This window comes from Perissodus microlepis, chromosome 8 (assembly GCF_051167445.1).
Source record: "Perissodus microlepis isolate ML-2025 ecotype Zambia chromosome 8, ASM5116744v1, whole genome shotgun sequence".
NCBI lineage: Eukaryota > Metazoa > Chordata > Actinopteri > Cichliformes > Cichlidae > Perissodus > Perissodus microlepis.
In genome coordinates, this window is record NC_140468.1 from 25,203,395 (window position 1) to 25,227,732 (window position 24,338).

The 24,338-nt window shown below is 40.7% G+C and overlaps 2 protein-coding genes across 4 annotated transcripts in view; one reads left to right on the forward strand and one right to left on the reverse strand.

The window, feature by feature from the left end:
• The window catches only part of mpripb (myosin phosphatase Rho interacting protein b), a 45,673-nt gene extending 27,345 nt beyond the window's left edge, over positions 1-18,328 (reverse strand). The window contains exons 1-3 of one of the 3 annotated variants that reach the window (XM_084938377.1): positions 17,292-18,328; positions 11,246-11,323; positions 10,994-11,059 (exon numbers count right to left, since the gene is read on the reverse strand). In XM_084938377.1, coding sequence (XP_084794503.1) covers positions 10,994-11,059; positions 11,246-11,323; positions 17,292-17,414 — 267 coding nt within the window. In that variant the 5' untranslated portion in view covers positions 17,415-18,328. The remainder of the gene's footprint in view (positions 1-10,993; positions 11,060-11,245; positions 11,324-17,291) is intronic. The other 2 variants (XM_084938378.1, XM_084938379.1) reach the window with 2 other exon arrangements.
• Positions 18,329-18,751: 423 nt separating this feature from the next.
• Positions 18,752-24,078, forward strand: dhrs7cb (dehydrogenase/reductase (SDR family) member 7Cb). Its single transcript, XM_084938384.1, has 8 exons — positions 18,752-18,976; positions 19,901-19,957; positions 20,049-20,205; positions 20,290-20,402; positions 21,171-21,381; positions 21,472-21,564; positions 21,966-22,127; positions 22,259-24,078. The coding sequence occupies exons 3-8, from the start codon at positions 20,052-20,054 to the stop codon at positions 22,465-22,467; spliced, it is 942 nt and encodes a 313-aa protein (XP_084794510.1). The 5' UTR covers positions 18,752-18,976; positions 19,901-19,957; positions 20,049-20,051; the 3' UTR covers positions 22,468-24,078.
• The last annotated feature ends 260 nt before the right edge of the window (positions 24,079-24,338 follow it).

A 24,338-nucleotide genomic window follows, 5' to 3' on the forward strand; every position in this document is an offset into this window, starting at 1 on the left:
TATGAATTCTGGTTGTGTTTACTGACCTCGAAACGATTTTATGTACACGGCGCTCGAAAATCTGTCAAATGTTTTTGCTAAGCTATGAAGCCGCACCGCTTGATGGATTGTCGGAGCATTACGGCTATTGTAGGCAGGCGCCTGGCGGAGTGATACGTACGGTGCTTCAACATAATATTACCGTATTGTGTGTGTATAACCTCTTTTTAAGTTTTGTGGATATTATACATGGTTATGCTGAGGATATGTCGGCCAATTTCCACTGGAAATGCCTTTTGGTTAAACTGTCAGCAAAGAATTTGCATTTGCACTGTTAAATTTTTAAATAACTTTAATGCACATAAAAAAAACCAGCTGCTTGTTTAAGTGAAAATACATTGATGTTTTTTTTTTTTTTGCATTAATAAAGTTGTGGAGTTGTAAAGTATTTTGTCTAGTGTCAATTACATCGTCAGTTATATCGTTATCGCAAATTTTCAAATGTATATCGTGATAAATATTTTTGGTCATATCGCCCTGCCCTAGCTCTGACGTCACTTCCCTGTATGTTTTGTGTGGACCTGTACTGTCTCGTTAATGTCGAGAAAACCCCCCAAACTTCCTCTCCGACCTTCTCAGAATCCTGCCGCTCTGTTATCAGCCTTTGCTGCACTGTGCCTGCTACAGATGTAAAACAGGTGCTGGGTCTTTTTCCAGCTCCTTTTAAGGCCACTGAACACAGATCCAACTTTATTAAGATCTATCTGTAAAGCCCTAGGGCCTGCCAAATATGGCAATTACATGGCGTCGTACCTCAGAACTGAGACGCTGTGGAAGAATTTCCTCCAATAGAAAGAAAAACGATCATGTGTGAAAATAAGGACCAAATGGCTGACAACTATGTGCAAGCCCACAGGGTTGCAAGACTAATGCCACATTAATAAATCGAACGATATTTGCTGTGATCAGAGAAGCTGAACCCCAGCAGCGCTTTAAGAAGTGCAAAACAATTCTGAGTCGGTGTACTCTAGTAATCTCTTCTCTGCATCAGTACTTTCTGACTCAACTTTTCTACGAAACAAACAACTAAGCTCAGGAAACCAAAAACTCCTTTTGTGAGGTCCTTTCTCCACCGCCATCTATGTGGGGCAGATTTAGAGCTCCAACTAATGTGTGTTTCCTTAATCTAACCAGCAACTGTTTTCATAGTTTCAGTCACTTTTCTGTTAATTCTGGATTTATATTCATCAAATGATTTATTGATTAATTGAGAAAAACTACAGATTAATGAGTGGCCAATGGTAGAGCAGAATAATCTATTGAGCAACAACTTCCAGGGCTGCTGCACACCTTATAAAATCAAATTTAGGACTTTTTAAGAACTCTCCATCCATCCATTTGCTTCCGCTTATCCTTTTTCAGGGTCGCGGGGATTCTGAAGCCTATCCCAGCTGTCTTAGGGCGAGAGGCAGGGTACACCCTGGACAGGCCAGTCTGTCACAGGGCTAACACAGAGAGACAACCATTCACGCCCACATTCGTACCTATGGGCAATTTTGTGTTTCCAATTAACCTATCACCACTAACTGCATGCCTTTGGACTGTGGGAGGAAGCCGAAGTACCCGGGGAACCCACGCAAACACGGGGAGAACATGCAAACTGCACAGAAAGACCCCGGCCTGATGGCGGAATTGAACTCAGGAACTTCTTGCTGTGAGGCAACAGTGCTAACCACTGTGACACTGTGCTGTCAATTTTTAGAAGCTAAAAATAGAAAAATGAGTACCATGTCCACAAAAAAGCAGCAGCAGTTTTAAGAATGAATGTTTTATCTCTGCTTTAAGGCTGAGGAACAGAAATATTGTCCCTTTGATGGGTGGAGACTTATGGGTCTGCACCAAAAAAAAGAACACAGTCTTTCTGGTGCAGCACAACAAAAGAAACACATAAATGTAATGTTGCTCAGTTTGAACATTTTTACTCATTCAACATGCAATTATTGACATTTATGGCCTTTATACTGCCAGGTCACTGAGTTTCATACTCGTCCTATACACCTGTGGCCATTAAAGTGATTCAAACACCTGATTTTAATGATCTGAATGAAGGAATGAAACATAAAAAAATGCTCCACCCACACACCCAATAGTAACTAGGCCACAACCTAGTAGCTGAGGCCAAGCAGACTCTGATCAGCTCTAGCAGCCTGCATCTCTGCTATATTTTAATGTTATAAAATTTGGGAATTTAGCATGCAAAACTCCTGGATTTTACCCTCTGTTGGATCCAGCCTCAATCAGTGCTATTTTATGCAATAAAATAATCTCTCTTTGCCCAAACACATCCAAACTGTTTACTACATACGTAAGTACACCACACTGCAAACATAACTACGCTTCTTGCCGAAGCATGACTGGGAATCATCAGCAGCATGTCTGCAGGAAAAAAATGTTTGATGGGTGCGACAGAGTACTTCATATTAGAAGTTAGTGATTTGTTGGTGTGATACGCATGTAGTAACCTGTTATGCAGGAAACTTTGTGTTGTGTTGGGAAAAAAGAGAATATTTTATAAAATAGCGCTGACTGCATCATGCGAATATCTGCTTTGCTGGCTGATTGCACGACTCGCTACACCCAGCCTGGTGAGGTAAAGCTGGAGTGTGAACTCCAGCTTGTCGGTCTGGTGACTCAAACAGGGTCTCCTCTATACAGATCTCATTCATAAAGTGCTTTACAAACCCGAACATTACAGATAATAGCTGGATTTTCCCGTTTGAGTGCAGCTAGCCAAAAACCGTAGAGCCACTTACTGCTAAAGAGACAGTGAAAGTGGACAGTATATCCTCAGCTTTAACATAAAACTCATTGCTGCAGCCTGGGGCAGCACAAAAGTGATCCATTTAAACTGATTTTTAGTTATAGTCTCCTTATTTTCCTCTGAGTTATCAATTCTTTCACCGGTTAGCTAACATAAGCTAATGTCTATTCGCTGCAACCAACCAAACCACATGACAACATTACGTTCAGTACTGACAGGAGATGGCACTAAACATGCTTTTGAAACTTTAACATTAAGCACTTATTTCTTAAATCCAGCTTCACAGACAGAGTTGATGATGATGTAAATTAGCCTTTGTGTTGGCCCTGCGACAGACTGGCGATCTGTCCAGGGTGTACCCCGCCTCTCGCCCTTTGACAGCTGGGATAGGCTCCAGCACCCCCCGCGACCATGAAAAGGATAAGCAGAAGCGAATGGATGGATGTTTAGTGCTTCATGTCCTCCTTAAGAGGGTCAAACCCAAAATTAGACGATGACTCCTGAAGGTTTTCCTGCCAGCTAGAAAATCCCTTGAAAATTCTGAAATACAGTGGCCTTACTGTTTTCCTATGCAAATACTGACTGTAAAATATTTTATTGAACAAAGTCCTCAGCAGCCTTACTATTTTTAATGTGTTCAGCATGTGGACTTTTAGGAAAAGCAAACTTGTTAAAACTGGATTTCTTGTAATATATTTACTGGTGTTTGATCCAGTAAGTAAGATTGATTTCGCTGTTCACTGTGCCCGAAGGTGGCTTTACTGTAATTTGTTGCTGCTAGGTGGAGCATGAACTACTGCAGTCCAGCTGATGCTGACAGCATAAAGGCAACTTGTTGCTTAGAAACTGCCCTCGGCTACTGGCACCAAAACAAAGGAGATGTATCTGCCAAGGCTACTATTGAAAAACAAATGAATTGTCCTGGGTTTGATTTTTACAAAACCAGGCCAATTCCATATCCTCCAATTGTGTCCGTCTTCCATGTGGTGACTAATTTTAGCTTGGCTATGGGGTATTATTAAAAGAAACGACTTTCTCATACAGTCCTCTCGAGATCTCTGGCTGACACGACACAAGAAACAACAACACTGAGAGAAAACGGCACTCAAACAATACAACCCACACGAGACTGTCAAGTAAAATGCTTCATGCTAAGAAAATGGACGCGTCTTTTAGGTAAAATCTGTATTTAAAAAAAACATTTTATGTTACAGCCCCAGCCCAACAGTAAACTTTCCAGAAAACTGTTAAAACGGCATGAAAAAATAAGTGGGCCAGCTTTAGAATTGAGTGGAGTACACCCACTCCATAAATGATAAATCCTCCAGGAGGCTTTTTACAGGCAGAGCCAAAGGCAAATCCGCCACAGCAGGCTCTGGAGAGAGACTGCTGTTTTATGTGCTGCTTGTTCCTCGATACAGTTCCCCACCATCAAAACCTTTAACACAGAGAAGCCTAAATGTTAAAACAACCATGAACTGATTGAGATGTGCTAGAGTGGGTTATTCTAACAGCACTGGTGACAGTAATCCCACTGTTTCCCTTTCTAAAACATGATGTAAAACAGAAGCAGCTCTGGATTAAAGCGGTCACCTCCCGACCTCTTCTTCAGCGTGTTCTCATGGTCATTGACCTTTTAACCTAAAAGCTTTCAGGGTGGTCCCACTCTGTGTTAGATCTTCATGAAAAATGTCTCACTTTCCATTCATTTACTTGTTTAAGAGTGATGTTCAAGTATGGGAAGCATTATGATGGGCCAGCATCAGCGGAGCAGGGTGCTTACTGTGGCAGGCTGTGTGTGAGGAATGTCTGGGTCTGGGGCATATCTGACGTTTCCTCTGTGGGTTTTTTTCCCCTGTTTTTTTTTTTTTTTTTTTTTAGGGGCTAGTGCTCCTTTTCTCTTTCTCTGTATGGTCCCGGAGCTGCAAGTACACTGCAGTTCACCAAATAAGGGCATTAAAGGAGGAATGCTGCATTAGACAGAAAAGCATCTTTCCCTCTTTTCATGGAGAAAATAGTTCAGCATTAAGGGTGTACTGCTTCAGATAGACTGCTGCCTAGATGGCGAAAAATATCAGACGACGTCATTGCTCCAAGTTAAACGATCTTGGGATTCAAGGAAACCCATCGTTTTCCCTCTTACTTTATCTTATATACAGTATATACACGGTTCCAGTGGCAGACGCTCATATTAAACGCAGCCAAAGAGTTAAGTCCAATTAATCCTTTTAATCCCTGAGATTTCAGTGAAAGGGGATACTCTTAGTGGTCGTCTCCAACACGCAGTTCTGGCAGTGAGCACAGAAACCTGCCTGTGTTACCTGTTGTTTGTGTTTGTGTGGAGAAGCCAATCAGAATAAAGCTTGCTTACATGTGGGTGTCTGTAAAGCAAGAGGAACTAAACAGTCGAGCAGAGCTTGATTTTTGAATATTAAAATAGCCAGAACATTAAAAAAAAAAAACGATATATATTTTGTTACTAATTCTTGTCTAAAATATTAATTAACATTAGTTATTATTATTCTGCCCTTGAAGGGAAGGAGTGTGTAATCGATTCTGTCTGTTTGCTAGCAGTCTAGTGTCCGCAGTTTTCTAGATATCATTTTCAAATTTTGTGTGACGGTAGATACCAATAAGAGCTAGTCCTGATTTTATCAGTGTGAACAGTGGGTCAAGGTCACGCCGAACGTGAAAAATCAGCAGAACCTTAAGAGATAATATACTAGGCCTGGGAGGACATGAATACCTAGGTTGGCTTAGTATTTGACCTTGACCTTCATTGTCAGCGCCCAAAGTTCACCTTGAAAAAATTTCAAGAAACCATATTGAGTAATATATCATACGAAAGGGCATGGAGAGCACACTTTACGCTCTACGGCATCATAACGACAGCATAACGACAGCATAACAGGATGTCATCATATTGTACTAAAAACAAAACATCAAAGGTTAGTCTATCCTTTGCCCTTTGGGGCGAGTTTCACTCTGCGTGGTCTTGTTTTTTGTTCTTTTTTTTAAATTTTACCGGCGTGTGGTAGGATTTTAGTCAGGTTTCCAGTCACTCCAAATGTTTACTTGTCCTTCCCAACTAAACAGCTTGTTTCAGACATTGGAGGAACTGTGGCAATTCGAAGGATTTTTTTCTAGTCATACTGCTGAGCTCTACAGTGACGGAGAGAGACAGCGCTGTATTCTATAGTCTTTACGCACATGTTCAGCACTTTGGCTAGTGGCTGCTGTTTGAAGTGCTTTATAAATACATTTGGCTTGGCTTTGCAAGTGTGTGTGTCAAAAATCTGTCTTGTCTGTTTAGCAGAGAAGCAGCAACAAGGAAGAATAAAGAAGAGGAAGGGTTAGCATTCTGCTGCTCAAATGCAACAAGTGGTCTACAGTTTAGAAAGTATTATTTATAGTCAAGAATGCCATATAGTACCCTATGACTACACAGTGCAAATTATTGGTCAATAGTTTTACAAAATGTAAAACCTTACACAGCATCTCCACCTGACTGAATGAGTGTGAACCATAATTATAATCAAAACTCAATCACATCATTTCAACCCTCCATTGGTGGCTTGAGCTACTCTGTAAACAACGATGAGCCTGATGAGTTTGAAAACAGTAACGGTTGTCATAAGCTCCGAGGGCTTGGAGAGTTCCTATCTTCAGGGGTCTAGAGCACAAAGCGGCCACTTCCCTGACCCACTTTTCCTGCCTTGTGGAGCAGATGAAAAGACCAAAAGACAATGAGGCAGACAGTTTTGGAATCACTGTTACAATGAGAGGAAAACAACTGCACACCAGCCTGGGTGTCGCTGGAAACACATTACACAGTGGAAACGTGCACACGCACGCTCACAAGCACCACATTTCCTCCCATTGTCATCACTGGCAACAGAAAAGAGATTCACCATGTGCTGATGTAAAGTCAGCTCATCTCCCTCCCCCTCACTGTCCTGCTCACTCACAAAAAGAAAGATGAAAGGCAAAGGTAAACACTCGTGTGACCTATGATTTCTACAGGATACATGAGAAAGTCACTCTCTGTGTTTCCGGCAGGCTGGTTGGTAGTGTGCGGCCCCCAGTGTTTACTCACAAGCAGCCTAATCTCCAGCCTGATCGGCTGGTATGGGTTTGGTCACCCGTGTCGCATTCCCCTGGCGCTACACTAGCACAAGGCGCAGGCTCAGAGCGGGCAGGAGAGACTTCCCAGCCTTTTACTCTCTATAGCTTGGAAAAAAGCTATAGAGAGTAAATGTTTAACTCAAAGTCTCCACAACATTAAACATGCACCTTTACTTATTTCAATGAAATGATTCAGTTCTATTCGCTCCTCCATGAACTAGTGAGGAAAGTTTCTAATGCGGTTTGAGATTTTCAGCACTGCTAAGTGTTTTTAATCAACCTTCAGTATCAAGACCACATTCCCAGAACTGAGAACACGCTACAAACAATAAAACACTCTAAATGTTTCTGCTGCACAGCAGAAGCAAGCGAAGCAAGCAAAATTCCTAGGAGAACGTCTAAAATTGGAAATGTGGGAGTCAGAAATCATTAAGCCACATCACATGATTTTAGTAGCTGCATTACTTTTGACTACGCAGCAACAAACCATATGAAGTGCTTATCGCATGTGGATAAAGCATGCGATACTGTTATCGCATGCTTTATCCACAACATGCATCAAAGTCATTATACACACACAAGCAAGCATGGGGTCTAAACTGAGCACAATGTATTGGATGAAGTGAAAAACCGTCCATACAAATATTGACTGATTGATTTAAGAATCTTTTAGAGTTTTCCATTGTTCCTGTAAATGATTAGAACTCAGTTTATTCTAACACAGCGTTTATACAACAGTTTCAGTCTTTTTTCCACTATGCTTACTGTCTGTGGCTGCATAACACTCAGAAATCCCCCCAAAAACTAACTTGCCTTGCATATAGGGCTGCCATGATTAGTCGACTAGTCACGATTACGTCGACTATCAAAATCGTCGACGACTAATTTAATAGTCGACGCATCGTTTGAAGCTTTGTAAGATCACAAAAGACGCAGGAATAAGTAGTAGGATTTAAGAGTGTAATAACGGACTGAAACAGAAGATGGCAGCACTGCATGTACAAGGATGCCAGGTGCCGTTAAACCCCGAAGAAGAAGTAGCAGCTCTGTCCCAGAATTCATAGCGCGGCCCAGCTCAGTTTCCAACAATAGCGGCAGCTAGTTAGTTTTAATATTACTCTTATTAATCTTTCTGGGTCACAAAATAAAGGTTTCACATATTTTCAGGCGAGAATGTAGCTGTGTAAACCTCAAATATCTGCTCAGTTTATCAAGACACCACATATTTTCAAAAGCGCTCCGACGTTTTCGGAGACGTCTGTTACCCACTAGCTCGATAGCTAGCCGGGGGCAAGGCTCACTAGCCCGGGAGAACACCGGACTCCCGGCAAATCGTTTTCAAACCCACCGCCGTCTTTCGCTACTCAGGTTAAACATGATATATGAGTCACTTAGATAACTTAAAAATTTTATTGTTTGGCTTTTTTTTTAGTATTTTATTTGTTCCTGAGTAAATCGGTTTGGCTGAGATTAAAGTTATAGTTTTTACACAGCTGCACAAACGTCAAGCAGACAGCTGATTATCAGAAGTGTGAGATGCTGGAGAATATACTTTGGTGTCCCGTTATATTTTAGATAGCAAGGAGTTTATTAAACTTCACCGAAACAATCTGCAAATTTCATTAAAATTTAATAAACTATCATCTTGTCGTTATTTTTAGTTAGCACATACCTTAAACACTTAAAGCTTTAAGCTAATGATAGTTATATAAGAGCAGATGCATGCTGGTGCAATAAGCTGTACGCTGTACGTCCAATGGATGCATGATCTGATTAGTCGACTAATCGCAAAAATAATCGGTGACTAGTCGACTATCAAAATAATCGTTTGTGGCAGCCCTACTTGCATATTAAGGGAAATACTAATAAGCAGTTTATTGGAGTAGTATTTTCAACCAGTGAGGACAGAAATAATTAGCTGTCTAGTGGACAAGTTACATTCTTATTTTATAAACGTTTAAAAAGAAAAAAAGATCATATTCCTAACTAGGGCTGCACGATTAATCGTTAGAAAATCGCGATCTCAATTCATACTTATGTGCGATCTCATTTCCAAATGACAACGATTTAAAAAAAAAAAAAAAAAAAAAAAAGACGACGACGATTGTACCACATTTTGATCCGGGACGTAATCTGCATGACAACAAGCGCTCACTCTTCCTGCTCAACAAATGACAAGGGCAGAGCCTTATACCACGTGATACAGAAGCTGGCTGCTAAAATTGGCAGGGAAAAAACAACGGAGAGCACGTCAGGGATGACGAGAAAGTGACTGGAGAAAATCCGTCCCGGTCAGCCACCCAAACATCAATAACGGGAACCTTATACAGCGCTTCCCTATACCCGTCGAACTGCCGCAGGCACAAAGAAATTACGGAGGCTATTACTTATCACCTGACCAAAGATATGGCTCCCATCAACACTGTGCAAAACGAGGGATTTAGGAAAATGATCAACACCCTAGACAAACGCTACACAGTGCCGTCCCGCAACTATTTTTCTATTGTTGCACAACCTGCTCGCAGTGTCGAGCAACGGTGGAGACGGAATTTCAAGCAGTACAACATTTTGCGGCAACGACAAAATGTGAGACATTTGTTGTTTTTATGTTTATTTATTGTTTTTATGTTCAGTCTCAACTGTTACGAAGTTGATGTGCAGTTAATAAGTGCAATACATATTTATATTGGAAAAGAAAATCGTGACAGAATCGTGATCTCAATTCTAAGCAAAAAAAATCGTGATTCTCATTTTATGCAAAATCGTGCAGCCCTATTCCTAACACTGAATGTGCTTTAAATGCTGACTGAAAAGCTTACTTTCTGCTTGCATTTAAATGTTTCACGCTTTAACATTTCTCAATTGCTAACCAATAACAAGTTGCCTTTGCAGCTGTGTTAAAATCAGCTGGTCTGTGGGTAGCTTATGTTTGTTGTATGCACTGCTGTTGCTTTTTGCTTCGTGGTGCAATTATAATATATAATTCCTCCAAGTTTCTAAGTAAAAAACAAAGTTTTTTTTTTAACTTGGTGAGGGGAAACAGTTTAAAAACGTTCCCTTACAGCCACCATCTGTGCTTTTATGCTGCTTTCCCCCCACCTGTTTCCTCATCAACGTGAACGCCACTCTTACTCTCCATCCTGTTCAAGCCAACTTTTCACCTTACGCATACTGTTATCCCGGTCAGGTTGCATACCCCAAAATCTTTTACGCTGTGGAGCCAAATACCCAGGTAAACTGACAAACACAATACCAAATTTGGCTCGAGTGCCTTTATTTTAGCCAGTCTTGTAGCTGCTTAGCAGAGGAGAAGCATAGTTTTTCATTTTCTGTGGCATCAAACACTGTGTACAACATCTCAATAACTGTTATACTGAATCTCGGGTCTGTCTAGACAGTTTATGGTTGATTTCAGTAACATAATCACTGTTGCCAGCCGCAGCTTCCCACACAGTTGCAGCAGAGACAGTGTCATTCACTTCTCACAACAAATGCCAACAAAGTCATCTTCCAGCTAGCACATCACCTTCACATCTGCACCACTTTTTACATAGCTCACGCCGGTCTTTATAAACTTTTTTGTCCTGACATATAATCATGTTAAATGTCACATTTCTCTTAAGTATACTGATATAGGAGGGTTGTTTTTAACCATATTGCAAAGCCTTAATGAGCAGTTTCCAAAACATCTGTATAGACATCACACAAGAGTATAATCAAGTAAGATCAACAGTTATTGTAGGAAATGCTCCTCTAAAGAAAGAAGAGTGACAGTGTTAGTGAAAGCCCTGATGGGTCGAGTGAAACTCAGTGAAAACTGATTCAGCAGCAAAGCCCTGCATCACAAGCCTCAGTCACAGCAAGCTGACTTTTTCAGTGTCTTTTGAAGTAGGAATCACACATACCAAGAAATTACACTACCCCTAAACTGTACAACTACAACACGCAGACATGGACACCTGCTATGCCCTGAACTTTAAGATTTAAAACAATTTTGATGTTCACCTTCACAGCCTGGCTTCCACGCCCATACAGAACGGAAAGCAGAAAAAAACATCCTTTACTCACCGATTCGTCCAGGGCAAAGCGCAGACAGCCATGTTCGTACAGCACAAAAAATCTCCGTTGCCATTTCTGTGAGAAGAAATTAGGTATTAGTGGCTAGCCTCAATTTTATCGACTTAGAGGCATCATACTCAGTACTCCTCTTTCAGGGCATTTCTGGTAACTGGACGTAGGTATGCAAGCATTAATGCCCATACAGTACATTGTACGAACATTTTATAGAGCAACATGCAGGACTACAACAAATGCCCTTACCCGAGATCTCTGCATAGGATTGTCAAAGTCAGTTCCTTCAGGGGCCAAGCACAGCCATCCACCATAAATAGGTTTGGCCTGTAAAAAGAAAGAGGAAGTTAAAAAAAAAAAAAACAGCAATTAAGGTAATCATTAAAGCTGGAAAAGAGTGGGAAATAAAGGCGATGGAAGGAGAGGGAGAAGGTTTTTTGGGGTTTTTTGGATGTTGCCTCTCTTCATGCATTGCATTTTATACACAAAACCGCTTTGCGTGTCTTTTGATGTAATCAGCTCTATATGATGACAACACGCTTCAGTGCCTCTTTAAACCCATGTGACCACAGTAGATGAGATTCATATGACAAACTGACTGATGGCGTGTTTGACTGAAAAGTACCTCAATGAAAAAGATGGACAGAACTTCTATATAAACACCAAATGTGATCAGTTTTTTGTCTGCTAGTAGAAACAACTAAACTGAGATGAAGCTGGATGTGAAGCCAGCTTTATCATCTGTCGTTTTATGCATTTGAATACTGAAAAAAATTATTTGTGTATCGTGTATGTAAAGCCCAACTGAGGATAAGGGTTGGGAATTCGCATCAGCTACAATTGTGTATATTGGGTGCAAACAACAAGTTGTGGAACAACATTAAACTTATTATCAATGACACCACTAGCTGCATTCCTCAGAACTTCAGCATCAGAAGAATTTGGTTCATTCTAGTTGGCTCGGAGTCTGCCACTATGATTTCAATACAAAAAATTAAAATGATTTAATATGCTGCAACTATTAGCTTTCTACGTGTACTACTATTTTCATTTTGACTAAAAAGGCATGGAGCGTGAACTGTAGCAGATTCAGTTCACCCAGAGAAAAGGTGCGGCTCTTACACCCCTCCGTCCTGCAACCAATCGATTGGCTGAAGAGCAGATCAAGACCATCTCTGGTTCGCCACACTCTGGGCCAAAAGTGACATCATAAATGCTGGCTCAAGTGCAGCAATGACAAGCATAAACTCTGTGTCACACGGTCTCTGTGCTTTAAACATTATTCATTAACAAGCGTCTCGCATACAAGCACTCACTCTCCCACCTCTTCAAAAGAACCCAACCTAAAAAGATTTTTCTGGAAAGTAAATGCATCCAACTGCTAGCGTGTTATTCCAATTCTCCTCCATGTCACTGCATGCCTACCATAAATCCATATGTGCCTCGTTCAACTTGCCTTGGCATGCCACTTAGGGGAGTTTTGGTGGGCTGAACCTAGTATAAAGGATATTTAGCATGGGTAGGTGTGATACAGGTCAAATCTGGGGTCAAGAGCTCAGATTTTCATACAGTTAGACACTCCTAATGTGGTTCTATTCATTCACGTGACCAGCGTTGATTTGTTTGCACATACAGACATGTACACAAGGAGATCGCAAAATTCTTGTCATGCAACAACACGGATGTGGAAAGTGTAAACATTGCATTTGTAGCAGTGCATTGAGGGTTTAAGGCACAGCTACGGTCACGAAGCATGCCTCCCATAGTGTACTTGTCACTACCCCCTTAGACTGCAGTGGTTGTCCAGATACTACCTGAGGATAGAAACTTAAGTTTATCTTTGGACTGGTGACAACACAGGGAATCCAGCTCTCACCTACAAAATAAAACCCACGTGGTAGCCGTCTGCAGCTGTAAATCCAGCTTAACTTAGGCTTTAGTCTCTGTGATCACTTACTTTTAACACACAACAGAGGTGCTGACATCTTTTCCTGCTGTGCAACTATTCATTCTGTTCTCAGCTCAGAACTGCTGTCTAACAGGACCTAAAAGTACTTCCTGGACAAACCTTTAATCATTTCTATAATTGTGCCGCCGCTTGGCAGCATAAACATAATTATATCACTGACTGCACAGTGTTGTGTGATGAGTTTCACTGACATGCAAAATGAGCAATCACTGACACAGATGACAGAATGTTGGCTTCACCATCACTGTTGCACAAAGGTACATGGGTTATCGTTAAAAAGCTCTCTAAATGTTTCTTCGAGCACTGCTTCCCCACAGAAGACACTAAAAAAAAAAAAAAAAAAATATATATATATATATATATATATATATATATAAATAAAATATTTATTTTAACAAAGCAAAAAGGCCTCGACTGCATACCACAATAACTATGGCCGTACTGATTTTTTCTGATAGGGTGTTGAGAAAAATAAATTTAAAAAAAAAACATAAGAGAGATGCATTGGCGGTTCCCAACTAGTTTTAGTTTGTTTATTTTAGTCTAAAGCTAGACAAACAGACTCCAACTCCATTTGAGCGTCCTTTTTAGGTTATTGAGACAGCTAACAGCTAACAGCAGTTTACATTTACTTAAAGCTTGTAACTTTCAGGGCTCAACATATTGCATTGGTCCAATGGCCTGGAGCAAGTTAAATAAAACAAAAAGAAAAAAGTCAATTCACTTTATTTTATTATTTTTTTTGCTTCATTCTTAACACAGCAACAGCATAATTTAAAGACGCGTAAAAGTACAAATTTACAAAGCAGTAACCATTGTTAGAAAATGAAAACTTTTTCCTGGTGCTGATACCTGGCACAGGTCAACTTAAGCCTGGCCTGACAAACAGGTGGAAATCATGGTTTATCCACCAAAAGACCCAGGAACTGTTATTTTACAATAACTGTTATTCAGGAAGTACCCCACTTTCCCAGTTCGTCTAACAGAATCAAGATTAAGCAAACACACCCTCCACATGCCATCCTTTGCAATACAGGACAATTGGACTTTGTCAGTCATCGCTCAGAAAATCTCGTGGTCTGCTCCGACGTAATTTCGAGAAATGTTTGCAGCGGCTGGTTTTGAGGAATGCCAAGTAACAGAAGCTACCAAAATGCATATCATACTCTAATATCCTGTTCTCTAAAAGCTGCTGCAGCTTTAGAGAGCACTAAGCATCTTGCTGAATTTGAACTGAGGCAGTGTTTCCTCCAACTGAAATGCAGATAGAGGAATCAAGTGGTAGTTCTAACTGATACTCTGAGAAGTACGTTTATTTAGCCGGGGGTGCTGTTTTCACTGTCTGAGCTTGTTGGTGACAAAAACAAACGCAGCTGGGTGTGACACCAGGGGACCCATGTGAAAGCCATCCCACTATCACAGCAGTGATCCTCCACACAAAAGACTGGAACAGAACTGACAGGCACAGAGCCGTGGATATGATCTCTCCGTTGGGTGTGTAGTGCAGCCTGCAGTCAGTAACTGCGTTGGAACATTTGGTACGTGTTAAACCTATAGGCTGGCTCATAAGCTCAAATAGTGGGATGTTGAGCAGCTGCCGGTGGGGAGCTCTACTCTAATTCCCAACCCCGCACTTCCTTTCTCTCCCTGTGACTCCTGCTCCCACTCCTCAAGTCCCAACACATCCCAGCTCGTCTTTCTCCGGGTCTCCCACGTGTGTGTAAACCTTCGCCTGACTGCATGCTCCATCACTGTCTTGCCTCCCACCAACTCTCCCTGAAAACACGATCAGTTTTCTCCAATGGGAAGAGACCGCCAGCTCCAGTCTGCGAGCACAAAGTCACAGATTGAATGCTGTGACAAAAGACGGGGACCTTGTCGGGGCACACAAACTCCTTTGGTGCATGCCGACTGTAACAAAAGAATTTGAGGCAAACTCCTCCCCCAACCCACCTTTTATTCCAACAGCGCTGAACCGAGAGATTGTTTATACTGGACACTATCCTTCAGACATTCGGTTCTCATCTCTTTGCACAACTTTTCAATGCGGGCTGCGTGTTTCAAAGCTGAATCTGCAATCTTCAGCTGCTTTTGAGCTCTGAATAACTTTATTTAATTTAGGACTGAAATTCACTTAGCCAAATCAGCTGGTCATGGTGTTTTAACAGCATCACGCAGCTTTAGTGGAGCCTCCTTTTCTCTGGGTTGTTGAGTTCATCCCCTCAGTCTCTGCCTGGATCAGTGTTTCAACACTGGGAACAATTTTATAACTCCTAACCTTCATCTTGGACCTGCTGAACAAGACTCAGAAGTTTAACACTGATTAAATGGTGTTACATAACACAGCTTTAGGCCAGTAATGACCTGGTGTCTGGTGCAGAGGGCTAACTGGTTTTAAGACTGTCCAGAAAGCATCCTCACAAACCTTACTAATGCAACTGAGCTCTCTGTAAACTGTTTGAATAGCTGAAACATTTCCCAAAGCTTGTGGGCGACTGGGACAACAGAGATGAGCAAAGACTGATTTCTAGAATGCCAGAGAAGTAAGACTCTCTGGTTCCTGTGGGAGAGAGTGGGGGCCAGGTCACAGGGAGATTAAAGGAAGTGATGTAACCGTTACTCAAACCATCCAGACTTGGGGGTGTAAGAGTTAACATCCAAAAAAACTCTTTTTAAAAAAAGAAAACAAGTGCATGCCCCCCACACACTCGCACAACAGAAGAAGATGCTGACGTTGCTGTTACGGCTCTTAAGCCACGTTCACGGGCCCATCTGGGCCTCATCATCTGGGATCAATTACAGGATACAACAGAGACTAAACTGATCTGAGCGTGAGGGACTGAAAAAACTCGCTCATGACATGATCTCAACTGAATGCAGCCTCACTTCACAATCCCATTCAATGATACCCATGTGGGGCTGTGATGCTGTAATGTTTAAGTATCATACAAGCAACCAGTGAATATACGAGTTGTTTTTTGTTGTTGTTGATTTTTTGGCATTTCTGTAGTTTTATTCCACTGTGGTGTGAACTGTATCATTGTTTCCACAGGACGTTAATCTAGGTAGTGGGTTCGCCACAGTGGACCCAAAGATGGAGCTACTAAAGGGCTATCTCAAAAAAAAAAAAAAAAAGAGAGAGAGAAAAAAAATCAATGTAAAATGCTTCTGTTCACTTCTGTCCACTATGAGTCTCTTCTTGTGAAAATTAAGAGCTTGTTTTAACTAAACCTAACAATCAGTTCTCAAACACATCCTGGTCCTGGAACGTGACAAATGCAGAACTTGCTATTCAGTAAGGCTGAGCCATCGGTCAAATGTTTGGTTAACCTGAGATTTCGACTTCCAAAGATGATAAATTTGCGTAATCAGAACAGAACTACATTTTTGGGGCTTTTATGATTTTCAAGAGGCATGTAGCCAAGGCTTGGTGAGACTGGCTAAATTGGCAAATACACCAATTATTTTCTTAACTTACTTCCTTTTCATTTGAATTGGGCTGTACTTGAAGTTAAAGTTCATCGCAGTTGAATAAATGCTTTACTGATGTTTCAATCACTGACCAAAATAATTGTGATTATGGTTTTTGAAATAACTAAGCAACACTACTGCTCACAACCACCGTGGAAAAGAGGTGTTAGTCCCAGTGTAGGCACCGATTCTCCAAGTCTCTGGTCAAACACAATTTTTCCAATACATATTCCTTCAACTAGTCTTTTAATAAAGGTCATGGCTAACACTTTTTCCCTAAGTTTTTCATTTCAGAGATGTACTCGAGATAGCACAAATGAAGCATTTTCATACTCATACTATTCTTGTAACAGTGACAATAAAAATCTATTCAGTGACTCCTGGCGCCCCGCGGATAGGTGACCATTAAACAAATGCCCCCCACAGGATACCATTGTTTTTTTCCCTTTAGATTTTCACCTGTCTGTATATTAAGGAAGTAAAGAAATCCTAAGAGTTCTTGTGATTCAGCCAAAATAAACACTTCTCCTTGACTTTCTCTACGCAGACACTGCAATGCTGTCTCGCAAGTCTTTCGGAGACTGGTTGCATCACAAGCCAAGAAAAACTGTTTCTTTATTGACGTGATCGTTAATCAGCTCGACTCATCAAGAGGGCTGTGCCAACCTTTTGTCGTTTAAATATAACACATAACAGCTTTATAGCAACAAGCCTGTCACCGCCAACCTCAATTCTCCAAAGCTTGTTTAGCGACCAGTAAAATCTCTCTTAAAAAAAAAAAAAAAAAAAGTTATTTTTACACACTTTGACAGAAAAAGCTTTTAAATCATTAAGCCTTTTGATCCCTTTTCTTACCTGGGTCAAATCCTGGTCTGTCAGTAGGTGCAGCTCCCGGGGTTTGAAGCAGTTCTGACATTTACTTTTGTTGAAGAAGTTTGCTTGGAATTTCCTACAGGGATTTTCTTTAGCGGTAGACATTATATTTCACCTCTTAATAATTATAATATTTTTAAAAAAATGAATAATTTCCGTGGGGAAACGCAGAAGGTGCAATCTCGCTGTTTTCTTGTGCGTCTCTTCTTATCCTAACTTGGAAAAAGCCCCAGCACACCGATGCATTGTCAAGCTAAAAAAAAAAAAAAAGACCAAACCAAGAGTTTAACAGCTCTGGGACGACGTTCAAAGCTTCTTTTATCGCTTTAGCTGTATCCAATTGCTGCCTCCCAATAAATAATTAGCTGCCATCAAGCCAGCCTTCTCATCCTTCAGTGATGAATGCCTTTCAGTCCATGGCCTGCAACCACAAAGCGTAGCGGCAAGAAGGTGGCTAATATCCTGTTAGCTTTCCAATGGGTATCCAGATCAATAACGTGATGGTGTGAGCCGCAAAAGCAACATTTGTACACAGTTATGGCCTTCGAGCTCCGGGAAAACAGTGTCATTTAAGTAACAACACACTCCCACATGAAAGACTCAATCCAAAAGGCGGCTCACAGCCAGACAGGAGGCTACTATCCCGTTCGCAGCACTCAGTCCATGCGAAGTTCATCCAGTGCTCCTTGCTAAGCTAGCCCAGTTAGCTCGCACACAGATAGGCTAGCTAATGAAATCCTTCCCTTGCTGGCGTATTCAACTTTTTAAAGAAAAAGACTCGGTCAAAAAAATCAAAAAGCTTCATGTGCTTTCCTCCCAGGTGGGAACGCAGTATGCAGGGCGAGCACCTCTTGGGCAGTCACAGATGCCAAAACGAGTACTTAGGGCTTGGTTCCATAACTAGCCTGGTTAGCAGCAGTGGGTTTATTTTCTTCTTTCCCAACGGAGCAAGGGGGGAGAAGACAGAAGAGAGAGCGCAAATACACACAAGCTCCTGGAATTCTACGTGCTCTCGCGATAACTGCTCACTGCCGCCACCCACCGAAAGAAGTCAGTAAATGAAACGTTTTAGTTATACTTGGGGGCGCAAGCATAGTCATGCTTATGTTATTGAATGTCAAATGTGATCCTTTATTAAAAATAGAATTAATACCACTATTAATACCACTTTAAAACAGATGAGAAAACCCCGTTTTCTTTTCTTGATTTGTGTAAATTGTGTACAAATTTTGCCAGCTCAACACAACAACAACACACAGTTCAAAATATGTATTGATATATGTTTTTGTTTTCCCCTATTTGAAAAAACTGACAACAGAATAATATATAATTTGGGGAAATGTGTTTCCTTGAAACAGCAGTACAATGCAAACTCTCTGAAGACCAAGTGCAAGTCACACTCACTTATCGTCCATCCCCTCAGGCTGGCAACAAGGAAACATGCCTTAGATGCTGCGCACCACATATGTGTGTATTAATGGCTGACTCAAGCAGAGGCTATTATAAGCAGTAGGTTCCAGTGGACAGCAGCAAGTCAGACACACAGAGAACAGAGCTGTGTGAATGGACAAGGGACACTGAGGGAGGAGAAAGGCCTCGGTTACCTAACTAAACCCTGAAAACATCAACGGCCAGTCTTGCTGAAGGATTAGCTCCTGGTCAGCGCTGTAAGTGTACCAATAATAACACAGATTATAGGTTTGTGCATGCCTGTTGTGTGGTTGCTATAGATATGCACTTCACAAGCTGACTTAACCTCCAATCATGTGTCAGTCCAAACATGGGGCTAAGCTGGGAATTGGATCTCTGGATCATCAGTTTTAATATGGCTTAGGGGTTTCCTTAATGTGTTTTCCTCAAGTAAAGCAGGAAAAGTAAGGTTATTTAATTTATTTATAAATTATATTACATTATAAATGTGAGGCTCCCTGGCTGCCCCCCTTAGGGTATCCTATGACATTATCCTGGAGGTGACATAGTGCAAGAAAATTCTGTGGCGGCATCACGGCCAGAATATATTTAGCTGTTCTCCTTAAACTCACTTTACATGGCAAGTGTGTAGCAAGGCCTCCAAATGCAATCTGTTACCCCAGGACAGTTAACACAGTTATAACAGAAGAACACATTCAAAGCAAATGTGCCTACTATATTGGTCTCAAAGTGTCTTTCAATATAGGGAAGGTACAAATGACATTTGTCATTATAGGGTATATACTGATCTGCTTTTCAGCTACAGTTTAGAAGAGACTGCTAACACCACCCTCACATGTGTGCAAAATTATAAGTTGGATCAACAGCTGATTATCTCAGCTTAGTACTAAGACTGGAAGCAGGGTGAAACAGCAAGCTTAGCTCTGTCTAAAGGTAGAAATTTAACCTACAAATACAAATGTACAACATTTCTATTTAACATATTAGTTTGTATGTAAAATAACAACAGCAAAATAAATAAATAAAATAAAATAAAGAGAAAAGAAAATATATGTGGTTTTTCACTTAGTTACTCCAGATATGCTGTTAGGCTTTAACTATTTTTTCAGTGTTTATGGATAATGGTTATCACATTTACCTAACATGTGAAAAATTTCCAGTTGGAGATCAGGAGGGGGTACATACTTCTGGGAAGGTTACATCACAAAGGACATCTGGTATATTTTGAAACCATATATTATACGATATTATATTATAGTTTTTATGAGTACTCTCCCCACACTGACCCATCTTTTTTCTCTGCTACAGAACATGGGCCTGCCCTCGGTGATAGTGCTGCCCCTGCTGATCGTTGTGGCAGCAGGCGTGTACTACATCTACAATGAGATTTTGCACTTCATGTCCAAGTCCTTAGTACGAAACAAAGTGGTGGTGATCACTGATGCTGTGTCTGGGGTGGGGACCGGTAAGGGATCCAACTTGTGTTTTTATTTTTTAATTTTACTTTGATCTGAACTCAACATTTAATGAACATAATCTTTTTTTTCAGAGTGTGCCCGTCTCTTCCACAAGGGTGGGGCCAGACTGATCCTTTGTGGGACTGGCTGGGATAAGCTGGAGTCTCTGTATGACTCTTTGACAACTGATGCTGACCCCAGAGAGGTGAGGAATTTATCAGTTAACTTTTAATATGGCTGTTTCAGTAAAATTAATGTCTGTTATTATGTGCAGGAAGCTTTTGCAATAAGGTGATAACCCTTAGCACACAGCAAAGCCTCCTCCTACTATACCAAAACAAATTACCAAAATAACTGACAGGAATTGACATGTGACACCAACTTGGCTTTTCAAGTTTTACAGTTTTCTTAATTAGCAGAATATCAGGTTTTGTCCTTGTCTTTATCATAATCCTGCTCACTCACCACCTCACAGGTCACCACTTCCTCTGGAGAACACAATAGCAGGATATCATGTCAGACAGCAAGTAGTGCACCACATGCCTTCTATGTACAGGCCCAAGCACATGGATGTTTATGGGATGAAATCTAGTATATGTATGACACAAAGCTGAAACCTTTCTGCTTAGAGTTATGGTTGCTATCCTTGGAATATCCTTTCTTTTATTAAGGACTGTGTTCTTGATCTTTGAAGACAGAATGGTGACAGAATTACTCAAAAAGCTCAGTTAACCCTCATAACCTCTTTCTAATGCTTTTTAATTTGATATGAAGTCAAGAATAGAATACTAAATTTTGTTAAATGAAAATGGAGCTAAAAGAAAATCTTAACGCTAATATGAAGCTCATGATTAGCTTAGCTTAGTAGCCTGTAAACCTCCAAGCAGGAGGAAAACAGCTTCAGTCTATCTAAACATAGTTGTCCATCAGTTACACACGTGTTCAAATTAAACTAACCCTTGTTTATCGACAGACATTTGCCCCAAAGTTGGTAATTCTGGACTTCAGTGATATGGACAGTATGGAGGACGTGATTGCTGAGGTGGTTGAATGTTATGGTTGTGTGGACGTGCTGATCTGCAATAGCAGTATGAAGCTGAAGGCGCCGGTTCAGAGTATCTCCTTGGAACAGGACAGAAATATCATGGACGTTAACTACTTCGGCCCAAGCACTCTAGCCAAAGGTGGGGTTGGCATTCTTAGAAATCCAGTAGCATTTCTTTGAGTTTGTTATTATTAAGATCTTATGAATGATATTTTTAAAAATGCGGCAGGTGTTCTTCCAATGATGATTTCAAGACGATCAGGCCACATTGTACTGGTCAACAGCATCCAGGGCAGACTGGCTGTTCCATTCAGAAGTTCATGTGAGTTCCCGGCAAAGGTCACTACAACTCTTTAGAAGTACACTTAGCACTGAATAAAAACAAGAGCAGTGAGCAAGATCTTTGTAAGTAATACATTTTTACTTTTTATATGTGATTCCATTTTAAATCATCTTTAACTAATTATTTAAACATATATGGAATTGCTAGTTAATGGTTAGGTATGCCTAGGTAAAACCTATGGAGTCTGGAAAGCCTATTCAGCCTATTCAGTAGTAGAAAAGCACCTTCACAGCATGAAATAATACACATGTGGGCGTCAAAGGACAAAACAGACAACAATTGAACAAAGTATGCTGAATGGTATGTTTGGAATTCTTCCGTGCTTGCCACACTTCTTTTGTGAGTGTATCATTATGCGTGTTTGTGTTCATACCTGTCAGATGCCGCGTCTAAGCATGCGGCGCAGGCCTTCTTTGACTGTCTGCGAGCTGAAGTGGAAGAGTATGGAATAATTGTCAGCACCATCAGTCATACCTTCATCAATGCTTCTGAACCGCCGCCTGTAGAGGAACCTGTTCCCAAACCAAACCCTGTAGCTGAATGTGAGTAAAACAGTAGCAATGAAGCATTAAGGTGACTGAATGGTTCATGGAATGAATACATGTTCAGATTTCTGAAATGTTCCTGTTATTGTGGTGCATAGGCAAAACTAAACAAATCTGTCCTCTCGCAGTTATTGCCAGGCAGCTGACCCACGGTGTGCGCCCGTCGGTCCTGGCCAATGAAATCATGCAAACCGTGAACAGAAAGAGGAAGGAGGTTCTGCTGGTCCACCCCATCCCCAGGGTGGCTCTCCATCTGCGCTCCCTCTTCCCCCCCTTCCTCTTCGCTGTGCTGGCTGCTGGAGTGAAAGACTCAGTGTTGGCTGAGCAGATGCAGTAGAAGAAAGGCTAGTGTGTGCGAGAAAGAGATGAGCAGTAAAGCTTACTTATTTTTTTTGGGGGGGATATGCCAATTAAGTAAATGTATATCCTGAGGATTCCAGATGGGTTTGTAATAATAATGCTGAACAGATTGTTAATAATGACCAGTAAAGCACCTTAAGATGCAACGATAGAGGCCTTAAAGGTGCTTTTTGGAATTACCCTCTGCAGAAATGAATGACTATCACCAGGGGGCAGTGTTTTACCTGTGGCTGTATAGACATACCTGCTGCTGTTTAACCTTTTAAAGTATGAACCTTGAAACAATTACCAGAAAATTCTCGGTTTTTTGGGGGAAAATGGAGTGTTTATTGGAGCTCCTGACATATAAGTTTTAATTTGTATCATATTTGCTACATACAACATTTTTTTGTCATAATTTATTGCTTAAAAACATATTGTGCAATTTATTGTTTAAGTTTTTCAGAGGAGTGGTGTGGTGGGAGAGAATCACACTGATGATGAAGAAGTCTCAAAAACTCACAAAACCTCTTGTACTAAATATGATACCTTAGGAGCTAAGGGGTTAACTTGTAATATTTCTTTTTTGCTGCCACTTTAATTCTTTACCTGGGTAAATAATGGCTACATTAACTTACTGCACCATCTAGTGGTACAACTGATCTTACACAAAAGTACTACAAGACCCTTCAGTTTCAAATGATAATGCTCAGCACAACTCATCAATCCATTTTTGTTTTTAACTTTCTGTTGACAGCTGAAAAAGAGGAATTTCTAAATGAATGAATTCATAATAGTTGCTTTTAGACAGAGGATGTTTTTGCCCATTTGTGGCAGAGGAAACAAGGTGTGAACCCATTAATCTCATAAAGCTTGAAAGGCTAACATGATAGCATTTAATTAGAAAGCCAACAAGCAGATTTTTGATAAGATATAAGCTCTCTCGCATCTCCACCAGCAAGCATCCAGCTCTTTGTCTTCACTGCTCAACAGCTTGTGATGAAAATGAAATTATATCAAATCAAATCACTGACCTGGGATGACCTCAAATGTTCCTCATTTATTGTAATTATACGGGTTGTGCTTTTTCACCGTATCTTATGTTGCCTGCCTGTTTATTCCTCTTAATTTAGACATTAAATTTCATGTATAGATTAGATCAGAGTGAAACTGTACTGATGCCTGCAGGGAAATGAATCTGATTAAGTGCAAGTCAAGCAGGAAGCGCTTTTGATGATTACAAAACCAAGAGAAAATGGAATAATTGCAATAAATATTAGTCTTAGCTCACCATGTTTCCTGTCTTGTATCTTGCAGTACATTGGCGATCTCATCCTATTAGCAGATAAGCCCTTCTCCAGAAATTAGTCTTCCCATAAGAAAATATAATGCATGATGGTGGTGTTCATGAGCTACACACACAAAATGCATGAAATGATAGAAGAGTAAAGCGATTTTCATCATATAACCTATTTTATTTTATTATTTTTCTTTTTCATGCAGTCATGGTAACAGGTAATATATCTTTAGAAAATGCCACCAGACCGTATTCTCATGGAAGGGCTGGTCCTTGGGCGTGACTTTTGTTTCCTTCTTTCAGGTCCTAATTCAATGCTCCTCCCATTTCCTAAAGGAAATGAGTTTACTTTGTTGGGAGTCTAAATAAACTGTTTTCCTCCCAACATCTCTCTCTCTTTCTCTCTTTTTTGAGGTGCTATCAGTACAAGTGGACTTAGTTGAATTATCATTTTGTCGATCTCTCTGCTTGTTGTGTTGTGAATGAACTGGGAATAATAAATGGGAGTTGATATACACTTTTTGGTAAAATATTATCATGTTTATATCTACAAATCAAATCTGGGAGACTCC